The sequence below is a fragment of the Carettochelys insculpta genome, chromosome 16, assembly GCF_033958435.1.
Source record: "Carettochelys insculpta isolate YL-2023 chromosome 16, ASM3395843v1, whole genome shotgun sequence".
Taxonomy (NCBI): Eukaryota; Metazoa; Chordata; order Testudines; family Carettochelyidae; genus Carettochelys; species Carettochelys insculpta.
Window position 1 is genome coordinate 4,297,574 of NC_134152.1, and position 11,688 is coordinate 4,309,261.

At 56.5% G+C, this 11,688-nt stretch overlaps 1 protein-coding gene across 1 annotated transcript; it reads left to right on the forward strand.

Annotated features, from left to right (window-relative positions):
- The first annotated feature begins 2,649 nt into the window (after positions 1-2,649).
- On the forward strand, positions 2,650-7,978 carry PTX4 (pentraxin 4). The gene is made up of 3 exons (XM_075010301.1): positions 2,650-2,775; positions 5,259-6,042; positions 7,338-7,978. Exons 1-3 carry the CDS (start codon positions 2,656-2,658, stop codon positions 7,976-7,978), a joined length of 1,545 nt encoding a protein of 514 aa, XP_074866402.1. The 5' UTR covers positions 2,650-2,655.
- The last annotated feature ends 3,710 nt before the right edge of the window (positions 7,979-11,688 follow it).

Consider the following 11,688-nt stretch of genomic DNA (forward strand, 5'->3'; position numbering starts at 1 on the left):
TGACACCCCCCACTGACTGACACCCAGAAACACTGACACCCAGAGACACTAACACTGACTGACACCCAGATACTGACACCTCCCACACACACACTGATTGACACCCAGAGACACCAACACACAACAGGACACACTGACTGACACCCAGATACTGACACCCCTCCACACCTACTGACATCCTGAGACACCAACACCCAGAGACACCAACACACAACAGCACACACTGACTAACACCCAGATACACCTCCCCCCAACACTGACCGACACCCAGAGATACTGACACCCAGAGACACTGACACACAATAGCACACACTGACTGACACTTGGATACTGACACCTTCCCCCCCACTGACTGACACCTCTCCCTCCCACATTGACTGACACCCAGAGACACCAACACACAACAGAACACACTGACTGACACCCAGAGACACTGACACACACCCACTGACTGACACCCAGACACTGACACCTCCACACACACTGACTGACACCCAAAGACACTAACACCCCCCACACTGACTGACATCTAGAGACACCAACATACACCCATACACTGACTGACACCCAGAAACACTGACACACACCCACATGCTAACTGACACCCAGAGACACTGAGACACAGGAAAACAGACACACCCAGACATTCAGAGGCACTGACACACCGGCAGTGACTGTTACCCAGGGACTGTGAAACAGCCAGAGACATTGACACCCATAGACAGTATCACACTCAGACCCTGACACCCACAGATGCTGCAACAAGAGACCCACAGAGTCACCGACACACACACAAGTGCTAATACTCATAAGCTAACACGTACCGACACACAGAAACACCACCAAACACAAAGACAGTGACACAGAAAGAGACAAACACAGAGACATTCACACGGGCACAGGCACACATCATTGACACACACAAGCACACTGATGCGTATACACACCATCTCACGTAGTGACGCACAGGTGCGCAGACACACATGCACTCTGTAGACATGCACAGTCCCGTACGCAAACTCCACTGACACTCACACCTGCACCGACACACTCCATGTGCACTCACTCCCCCGTCCACACAGATGCACAAACACACATACTACGATTGCATTGACACTTAACTCACACCTGCAGAGACACACTTCCTAGGCACACGCACGTGCATAGACTCACACACACATCCACAGACAGCCCGTTGACACACACACCCGGAACCGGGTGGAGCAAGGTCTCCCCCAAGCAGGGGGTGGGTGGCTGGGCCTGGCTGCAAGTTGCAGTGTGACCTCCGAGATTGGGTGACTCGGCCATGTGGGTGAACAAGCAAGTGCAGGTGTCCTGACTCAGTGAATGGGCCAGCGGGAGCCTTTCTAGGCGAGCAATGGGGGTGGGATGGGGGATGCCTGTAGCGGGGCCACCCATGCCACCAGGTAAGCTGAGCTGCCAAGCACCTCTTGGCTGGGCCACCCGGTCAGGAGGGGTGACGTGGGCAGACCCTGGCTCCTTGCCTTGGGGAGTGGGAGTTGCCTACAGGGAGGTGTTGACGGACGGGCTGGTGGTGTCCCAGGCCTGCATCGCCACCCTGCCACCATGACAGGGAGTGACAGGAAGGCTCTGGCTGCACCGTTATGGGTAGGGGGTGCCCTACTGCTGAGATCTGAGTGGCACTAAGGGCTGACTGCCTTAGGCCCTGCCCCGTCTGGGTCGCAGAATTGGGTCCCCCTTCCAACTTGCCCTGTGGCCTGTGATGGCTGTCAGCCCTGCTGCTGCTGGCAACCCCAGATGTCCACCCCCGGTAGAGACACACACAGGTGCAGCACCCATCATATACCTCCTCCAGAACCTCCATATACCCCGTATCCCAAATACTACAGAAGTAGGGCCGGCTGAGCCTGTGCAGGGAAGTGCTGGGTGTTTGCCTTTCCTCCTGCCCCCTGCTCCTGCTCAGCAGCAGCCAGCGCCTTGATCCCAGGCGGGTGGGAGGCCCAGCAGGAAGGACACATCGACCTTGTAGGGAAGACAGGGCTGGTGCAGCTCTAGCCTCACTCTGGTGTGCGAAGACAAAGATCTCCAGCCAGCAATGGTGGCCGGGTGTGTGATTCATGGCTGGGTCGGCCGTGCTGAGAGGACATCGTCCCAAGCGTTGCTGATTCTGCTCAAAGCCTGGGCGGCACTAGCAGGAGACAGCAGGGCGGGATAAGGGAGCAGCTTGGCCCGGAGCGCTTCTGCAAAACCCATCTGGTCTCCTGCCTGCATCTGGCTGAGCACGGGCCAGAAACCAGCAGGGCTGACTCTGGGCCAAGGGGTGTCAAGCGCTGGTATAAACAGGTTCAAACATCACCCCTCCCCCAGAACTAACTTGCGGCAGAGTCCCGGCTCCAGCCCCACTTGCTCCTGGCTTCCTGCTAAATGGGGCGCCTGGGGAAGGCTAAGGGAGTCTGCTAATCTCATCTCTTTGGAGGAGAAGCCGGAGCCTCCTTCGTGCCTGGTGGGAGGGACATGAGCCCCTGCATCAGAGGGGGAACCAGTGAGATCAGCCACAAACACCTGGGAGGGACGTGGCAGAGGAGGCTACAGGAGCTGACCCAGGCTGTCCCGCTAGTCCAAAGGGATCGGTGACACTGGACTCGCTGCTTCAGAATGCTCTGGGCAAGGGACATGCTGCCCGTTTGCCTGTTTCTCGCTGGTATGTGTCTGCCAGGGAGCCTGTCGCAGCTGGCCGGGACTGGGGAGCAGAGAAAGCCATTCTTTGAAAGGTTTAGGAGACTCGAGGAGCAGGTAAATATCCCTGACGCTGCCATTGGACATGCAGAACCAAATCCCTCTTCCTCCAAAGGGTCTGCAGGTATCGGTGTGCTTCCCCCCCGGTACCTGTCTACCCAGCTGTCCCAGCGCTGTAACTGAGCTGCACAGGGGTCTGGATGTAATATACTGTACCCAGGTGGCCAATCTCACTCACCCACTGAGCCAGGTATGAGAATCTTCAGAAGTATGAGAGCTGGGCGCGCCTGCTGGGGTCAGGGCTTCTGCCCTGTGGTGGGAAGATGGGGCTACGTCCTGCTGCCTGGCAGGCAACTCCTGCGAGGCAGAAGCCCAGAGATTGCCCCCCCCGACAGGGCAGCAGCCCCTCGTCCCACCCTGCACCACAGGGTAGAAGCCCTGAGCTAAGTGGAGAGAGGGCTCTGGCCAGAAAGTTAGGTTGGGAGGTGTGAGCTCTGGGCAGTGGGTGAGGGGGAGCTCAGGTGGGGAGTGTGGCCACAGCGCTGCCTGGCTGCCAGATGCCCCAGGCTGGCCTGGGCAACAGGGACCACACGGCCTGGCCATTGGACTCCTGGGGCCGACCAGACTGGCGGGGACTGTGCTGCCTGGCAACCCCAAGTTCCGGGGCTGGAGCCTGGGGGAGCTGTGGCTTATTTCCCCCTTTGATCTGTGCAGAGGTGTGAGTATCTGTGATTGCCGTTAGAGACAGGCAGCCAACATTGTCCCAGCTGGATCTCTGGCAGTGGTGGCTGCTCAGCACCACTGCCACTCAGACCCCATCTTCAGCTAACTTGTTTAGACCATGTGAGGGGCTTTAGGGACTCACTTTTGAACACCGTTGTGCCCTCTGCTGAGGAAAGTATGTACAGAGGTTTGGCGCTGCCCAGCACCTTGGGGTTCAGGACTAACGGTCCTGGATGCTACAATGGTACAAATAACAATCGTTCACGACGATGCCCAGGACCTGATGCTGTTTGCAAACTTGTTTCTCCTCCATGGGGCAGCAGAGGGTTGAGTTTTGGAAATCTGGCTGGAGTTTCCCAGAGCCGAATGAGCAAAGGGGAGACAGTGCCTCCGAATGCGCTGTTCACTGATTGGCACAGCCAGCCCTGGGGCCCTTTGTGAGTCTCAAAGGAAAGGACTGCAGAGACAATGTCTCTGTCCTGTGAAGATCTGGCCAGACTGGATATGTCAGGGGTCCCAAGGCATGGCAGGAGCCAAGAGTCAGGGTTGCAGGTGCAGATGATTCAGTCTCGACAATGGGGATTACAAGCGGGGGCAATGTCTGAACTGGAATTCATTTACTAATTTGACACCTTTAAGCTTGGCCTGAGTAAAATCTTAACTGGCTTATGCATTACAAGGGCGGCTTCCCCACCTTCGATCGTCACCACAGTGAGACATACCCTATTTAATTTGCTTCATTAACTGGGCTCACTAGTGACAGATAACTCCCCCTCCCCCCATTCCTGCTATATAAACCCTGGATTCCATTTTTCCACTTCATTTTCATCTGCTGGCACAAGCTCATGACCGAATAAGTTTGTTAATCTCTCAGGTGCCACAGGACTCTGTGTTTAATGTGCACCTGAGTTCTGGAGCCTCCTCCACCAGGTGGTGCTGTGTGAAGGCAATACTTGGTTCGTCCAGACTCATGGCAGGTGTTTCACCCAGTGGCAGAAAAAGCTGGTGAGGTCTAGTTATGCAGATCAGGGTTGGATTCCAGACCCAGCTCTGCCACTGCCCCACTGGAGGGCCTTGCCCTTAGATTTTGGTCCATAGTTACAAAAGTAGCATCAGATTTGGGGGGCCTCTGAACTAGAGGGCTCAAGATGAGGCTCCTGGGGGCTAGTTCCAAGCTGCAGTCAGCGGGAGCTGACCACAACCAAAGCAACAGCAAGAGGCCCCGTGATGAGGCAGACTAAGCCCCCGTGCTCTCTACAGGAGGCCGGAGGCCTGGCCCCATCCCATCAAAGGGAGAGGAGCAGAAAAGAGGTCCTCCAGCAGGACAGAGTGGCTGTTGCAGCAGCTGCCGATCAGAACCCAGCGGGCTGGTATTTAAAAAGCTGTTGGGCCAGGGCCTGGCAGTTCCTTACAGGAGCGTGACTGGGTCAGGTTTGTACTGACTGAGAGACCAGCAGCACCATGGGCAGCTCTGAGGGCCAGGGCCAGGGCCAGTGGCCAAAGACTGGCCACAAGCCTCATACAAGAACAGGTAGCACCGTGGACAGGGCTAGTCAGACCCTCGCCTCAGAACCTTAAGGATGAACAGGCAGAGACTTTACATGGCACCCCTGCCCCAGAGGGGCGCTCACAAGTGGGTGGACGCTGATGCAGGCCCCCTTGTAAAAGCTGAATCCTCGGTGCTTGTGCCTCAGTTCCCCCGAGCCCAAGGTTTGCGTAAGTCCCTGGGGGCTGAGGAGGGTTGGTTCGCCGGCATTTGGCAGCCCTGCCCAGAACCGATCCCTGATCTCAGACCCGGGATCACGGGTGTTTTGCAGTTTCGTCGGTTTCAGGAGGTGACGCTGCTGCATCTTCAGGGGATCGCTGGGAACTACAACATCTCCTACAACATTGACACCAGGTTCCAGCACCTGCAGGCTCAGTACGACACCGTCACGGCCGCCCTCAATGCGTCGCACGCCGCCCTGCAGGAGGGCCTGGGCCAGCTGAGAACCTGCCTGAAGAAGCTGCAGAAAAGAACCAAGAAGCTGACTTCGAAACTCTCCTCGCTGGCTGAGTCCCTGAGCCAAAGCCGCGAGCGGAGCTCTGGGGAGAGGCTGCAGACTGCAGGCCACGCAGCAGACCTGGCTGCCCTGCGCGCCAGCAGGAACGCCCTGCAGAAAGAGCTGGAGAGCCTCCGGGAGGCCAGTCGGAACCAAGCAACCAAACTGGAGGTGCTGGAGCAGCGGCTGGAGAACGTGCTGCACAGGGAGGTCTTGGCAGCTGAGCCCCCTAAGCTGGCTGCGGTGCAGGGGCCGAATCAGATCCCTCAGGACAAGCAACCGGAGGCAGGGGGAAGCCAGAGCCCCAGCGTGAAGAAGCTGCATGCCAAGCACAGACAAAGGAAGAAGCTGGAGGAGAAGAAGCAGCAGCTCCTGGCCCAGGCTGCAAACAGGAGGCTGACGAGCAGCCTGCCCCATGGCAATAAGAGCCCTGGCCCAGAGAGGCAGCCAGAGACCTCCACCTTGCCTGAACCACAAGCTGCCAGGCAGCAGCTCCACAGCACGGCCCAGATCTCCCAAGAGCAGCCATGGCCACCAGCACCCAAGAAACCAGGCACACGTACGTAGGGCTGTTTTCATTGTCTCTGCTCAGCACGTTTCCCTGGGTGGGGTTATCCTGGGGGTGCTGCCCCCCAAGTTCCATTCTAAGGGGTGCGTGGAGGGAAAAGCTCAGCTCTCCATGGCTTGCCTCAGGCCTTTGAGCAGCAGCAGCCTGGAACCTCTTAGGCCTTTTCTTTGTGCCAAGGAGTGAGCAAGCCAAGCTGGACTCCTCCTGGCCATCCCCTGGACCCAGGATAGTGCCAACGGCCCCTGTCTCCCACTCTGGGACGACAGCCTGCTCCAGTTAGACTAGTACTTAGTGTCGAATGGCAGCAGGCTGTGGTGTAGTGCTGAAGGTTTAGGATTCAACCCCTGCTGCTGATGCAGGTCGTTATCGCTTCACAAAATAGAACCTGACTTTGTTTTGCCTCTTAAAAACAACCTAGGAAATGACACACGCAAATGACGCTAAAAGCCCTTTTATTCCATTATTCCAGCTGCAAAATCCAGCGCTTCCGAGTCAGGAAACACCAGGTTTGCCTCTGCAAACTTCTTTCAGCCCTCCGTCCATGTGCCTTAGACCAGCGGTGGGCAACCTGTAGTCCACAGACCCCTGGCTTCTCCCCTCCCCATGCCCCTCTTGTGTGTGGGGCACTAGAGCCCCACAGCTCCTCCCAGCACTTTTGGAGGGCGTGAATCCCCTGGATCAGCTGTTCACGGTGTTCCAGCTGAGGAAGAGGAGCAGGGATGGAGTGGGAGTCCCTGCTTCGTATGCCTCTGAGGTGACAAAAAAGTCACGTGTGTGAGAAAATATAATCCCCTATGTACATACAAAATGACGGGTTGGGGGCGGGGGTTCCGAATTAGCTGAACCCAGCAATAAAGAGCGCCGGGAGTCGCTGTGGGTAATTGTCTGAAAATACTTGCTCCAGGTCTGGTGGCAATGAAAACTAAAGGCTAACTGAATATTCGCCCTCATTAGGACCCACTTCCCGCCGCTGAGAAACTGGCCCTTCACCTTCCTGGGCCTCAGGATCCCTGGGACATCATGGAGCATAACCCCGCGCTGCTTGGTGGACGGGGGGAGTCTCACGGTGCTTGGGCCTCACCTGTCATGGAGCTCCTGAGGCTCCCCAGACAGAGGCACTGGGGATTGTTGTCAGGGTGGGGTGGAAGGATCGTTCCTGTGCCAGGGAATGGGAGGGTGAGTGGAGGAGGCTTGGAAAGCCGTCGGCGCAGCATGAAATTGACCCACCCCCATGGCCCCGCGTGCACGGAGCAGGCAGTGACCGTGGCTTTCGTCCCTGTCCCCAGTTTGCAACGTGGAGTCCATGCTGCTTTTCCCCAATGCTTCCACCGAAAACTTCGCTGCCTTCGGCCGGGGCTTCCAAACTGCCCTGCATGAGCTGTCGGTCTGCGGCTGGGTGAGCGCCCGCTCTCGCTCCCTGGGCACCATCCTGTCCTATGCCACCGAGGAGAACGACAACAAGCTCGTCCTGCACGGCCGCAACACGGAGCCTGCGGGCTCCATCCACTTCGTCATCGGAGACCCGGCTTTCCGGGAGCTGCCGGTGGAGCGGCTCTTGGACGGCGGATGGCACCACGTGTGTGTCATCTGGTCCTCCCTCCAGGGCAAGTTCTGGTTCTACGTGGACAGGAGACTGGTGTCGATGGGCTCCAAGTTCCAGGAGGGCTATGAGATCCCCCCCGGCGGGTCGCTCCTTCTGGGTCAGGAGCAGGACGTGGTCGGGGGAGGGTTTGATCCCTCGGAAGCCTTTGTGGGACGCCTGGCTGGCTTTGCCATCTGGAACCGTGCCCTGATGCCAGGGGAGGTGTCCAGCTTAGCGACAGGGCAGGGCCTGCCCCGGGGTCCCATCCTGAGCCTAGCCGATGTCTCCTCCCTGAATGGATGGGTGCAGAAGGTGAACTGCACCTGCCTGGAACACTGCTTGTGACCCGCGTACACCCCCTGCTGGGCTGTGCCCAGCAATACAGGCACCAGGCGGCCCAAACGCCTGGCAGATGCCCTTTTCTCCGTCCAGTGCTATCAACCCCGCTAAGGTGGCCGTATTTCCCTATGCTGAATACGGGACACCTGGTAAAGTTACTCATATTCAAGCGAGTTCAAGGGCCGTCAGTCAGAACGGTGCAGTACAAGCGTTCAAACTAACCTCCAGTTGACAGCCCCTGTTAAAAACCACTGCAGAGCTGGTGTCTTTGGAGTCTCTGTATTCGCCGTCTTATCTGCAAGGTAACACGCTCCTGTACACTTCTCTGATGGGGATGAGGGTGGCTGACTGAGCTGATCTAGCCTCCCCTGCCCAGTGCTCTCCACCCTCCATGCTTGGCTGGGCCCCTGGGATGGATGTGCCTCTCCTGGTACCTGGTGCTGCTTACTCTGAAGACAACAGGTGTTGTGTGACCCTGCCCAGATTTTTGTCAGGGTTCACACCAGAACATGGCCAGCAGCAGCCTTTTGGCTCTGTGCAGCAGGAAAGGGATGGGAGATGCTTCCAGCGGAATGGGGGTGGGGGCAGAGATAAGGTTTTTCTAGAGGTCATCTCTTCCACCCACCTCCCCACTCCTCTATGACTAGACGCAGCTTCCCCTCTCCTGCCTGCACGGCGTAGAAAGGCAGCTGATGTCTCCAAGCTGCTCCTGCCCACCAATACAACCCAGCCGCCTCCTGTCTCCACAGCAGGCAGGCCTGGCAGAACTGAGGGTGGGACCTACTGTAGCCCTGCCCTGAAGGCTGCACACAAGTGTTGGTGGCCTTCTTGGGGTCCTCTCCCCACAACTTTGCAAACTCCTCTCCTCCCCCCACCAACTGTGCACAGTCCTATTTTGGGAGAGGCCCCGCATGGTTAGAAGGCTGTGAGATACCAGCTGTAATCATTTGAAATCGTGAAACTGACCAATTTGGAAACCTCTGGCCCTGAAATAGATCGGACTGCGGGGTGAGTTTGTAGGGCCCTATCTGTGACCTGTTCAGTGGAAGTTGTGGGAAACAGTCTGACAGCAGCTTTAGGCTGTTTTGGACCTCAGGGTCATTGGGGAATACCCTAGTGCAGCCTTTCTCCAACTGGGGCTCCCAAACCCAAGGGGGATTGCAGGGCTACAAGGGTCGTGAATAGCGCCGCTATCCATCCAGGTTTTCTCAGCCGTGACCTCTTTTTTTTTTCAGTCCTCAGATCTTCCTCCAGACAGATTTTGGAAACATTAAAAAAATGTCTGATTTTTTTTTTCCTGGCCTGCCAAGCTGGGTGGCTGGAGACCAGTGGCCACTGCCTGGGTATCCAGTTCTGATGGCAGTTTCACTGCCAGCAACAGCACAGAAGGAAAGGTTGGAATGATATGGCATTGCCTCCCTTCTGCCCTGCTGCTGGGGGCGGGGCTGCCTTTTGAGCTGGGTGGCCAGAGAGCAGTGGCTGCTGGCAGGTTGTCCAGCTCAGATGATAGCGTCACTGCTAGCGGTAGTGCAGAAGGAAGGGTGGCCTGGCATGGTATTGTCACTCTTCTTTCTTTGCCATTGGTGGTGGTGGCTCTACGTTTCAAGCTGGGCAGATGGAAAGTCTGTGCTGCGCACAAGGAAGGGCGGCCTGGGGCGGTATTGCCTCCCTTCTGCAGAGAGGTCGTGGCTGGAAAACCCAAGTGTATGGAGACCCTATGAGTCACCCTCCTGTACTCGCATTGCCTCCCCCTTTTGCGGTGGGACCCCCAGGCTGAGAAATGCCGCACTACAGGATTCCTCTGCAAACCCCGAGGTCCAACACGGCCGACAGTTCTTGGCTGACCCTTTCCCCCAACTTCCATGGAAGTGGCTGTCGATCCTCAGGGAAGATTTTCATCTTTCAGAGATCTGTCTGGAAGGAGACTGGCAGACCAGACAGGAGGTCATGGCCAGGGAAACCCAGGTGCATGGTCTGCCTGACCAATCCCAGCATATCTTGCTTTCAGTGGCTATAGACTTCTTTGTGCAAAGAAACCTGTTAGTTACCCGGGAACAAGAACGTGGTATCTATATGGCACTTGTAGCAGCCCGAAGCCTACAGCCTTCTATTACCACTGTAGTCTCTTGCCACCGGTATCTCCTCCTTAATTTCCTGGAAGAGCGAAAATGAGTCTTAGCCAATGAGAGATGCAACATCAGTGCAAATTTCATCGTCCTGGGAGCACGGCCAACCGCAGGTGGAGCAACATCAGGAGCCAAATAAAAAAAAGCTTCTTGGAGCCACAGGTGAGAGCTGGGTGCCAGGTGGGGACCAAAGGTGCACAAACTGCCCTGAAGAGACACGACAAGTCCCCACACCAGAGGTGCTACCCCGCCCTGGACACCCCATACACCCCAAAGAGGAATAAACCAGTAAGTAATTCGTTTGGGGCCCTCGTATGGGTCTTTGCTGTCTGAGCCATGAGGACACACCCAGGTCAGGTTTTCAGCCTTTTTTCAGCAAACCTAAGGACGTGAAATACTTTTTACGTGAAAGCTGAGTGGGTGGCCGCACTCCAGAGCCTATGTTAACATAGCTGTGCCAGCACCACCCCCATCCTAGATACAGCCAACACACACAGACGGAGGTTTTCTGTTTGGCATCCCACCACCACCTCTCCAGACAAAGCCCTCTTAGCCTCACAGCTTGGGCAGTCATGCCTAGCAGTCAGAGCAGTACCAGTCAAAGATATGGGTCTCAGCTAAGGTCAGGGAACCGGAAGCAAGCAAAAAGACAGGTTTAATTGACTCAGACTTTAAGGGCAGAAAGGACCATCATGATCATCTGGCCTGACCTTCTCTATGTTGCAGGCCACAGACCCTCATCTGCTCTCATAATGGACCCACGGTCTATGATGCAGTTACTGAAGTCCTCAAATCATGATTTAAAGATGTAAAATTATGATGGATCTGCCATTTACACAACAGTAGACCCCCGACTCACCCCGTAAGTCAAATTTCCTGCACAACTCGGGGGAGCCAGGAAACTGACGAGGACACCAGCCCTGGTCAGTTTCCTGGCTCCCACAGTGAGGTGGGGCGCTGGGAACCAGGCGGCAACCTGACTCCTGGCAGCCTGGCTCCTGCTCCTGGCTCCCCTCTGCTGGTGGGAGCCAGGAAAGTGACCAGGATATTGCTGGTCAGTTTCCTGGCTCCCATCAGCAGCAGGGAACTAGGAACCAGGCTGCCACCTGGTTCCCAGCTCTCCGCCGCTCTGGAAGCCAGGCGTGGCTGTCTGTCTGACCGGCTTCCCCCATCCACTGAGGAGCTGGGCAGGCAGACAGTCCCAGAGTGGTTTCGAGTTGCGCTTCACTTGTGTTAACACAAGTGAAGCACAACTTAAATTGCACATTTCAGGGGTTTACTGTAGTTCAATCCAGCAAAAAGCCCCTGCCCCATACAGCAGAGGAAAGAACCCTGGCCTGCCCGACCTCTGCAATCTGACCCACTGAAATTTCCTTCCCAACCCCAAACAAGGAGTCAATCAGACTGCGAGTCTTTTGGCAAAACCCACCGGCCCAACACCTGGGAAAGAATTCTCTGTAGTAACTCACCAGGCAGCCAAGCAGAGCAGAGAGGCATAAAAACCTCGCTTGATTGGCTGGAAAGGTTGCCATGTGATTGCTCATGTCCCCTCACTGAGTCAGTGTGTCCGTTCTGAGATGTGGGCTGAGC

Coding starts and splice junctions, on each gene's coding strand:
- PTX4 (XM_075010301.1), top strand. CDS start 2,656: ATGCTGCCCGTTTGCCTGTTTCTCGCTGGTATGTGTCTGCCAGGGAGC. Junction 2,776..5,258: donor TTAGGAGACTCGAGGAGCAG/GTAAATATCCCT, acceptor GGTGTTTTGCAG/TTTCGTCGGTTTCAGGAGGT. Junction 6,043..7,337: donor ACCCAAGAAACCAGGCACAC/GTACGTAGGGCT, acceptor CCCTGTCCCCAG/TTTGCAACGTGGAGTCCATG.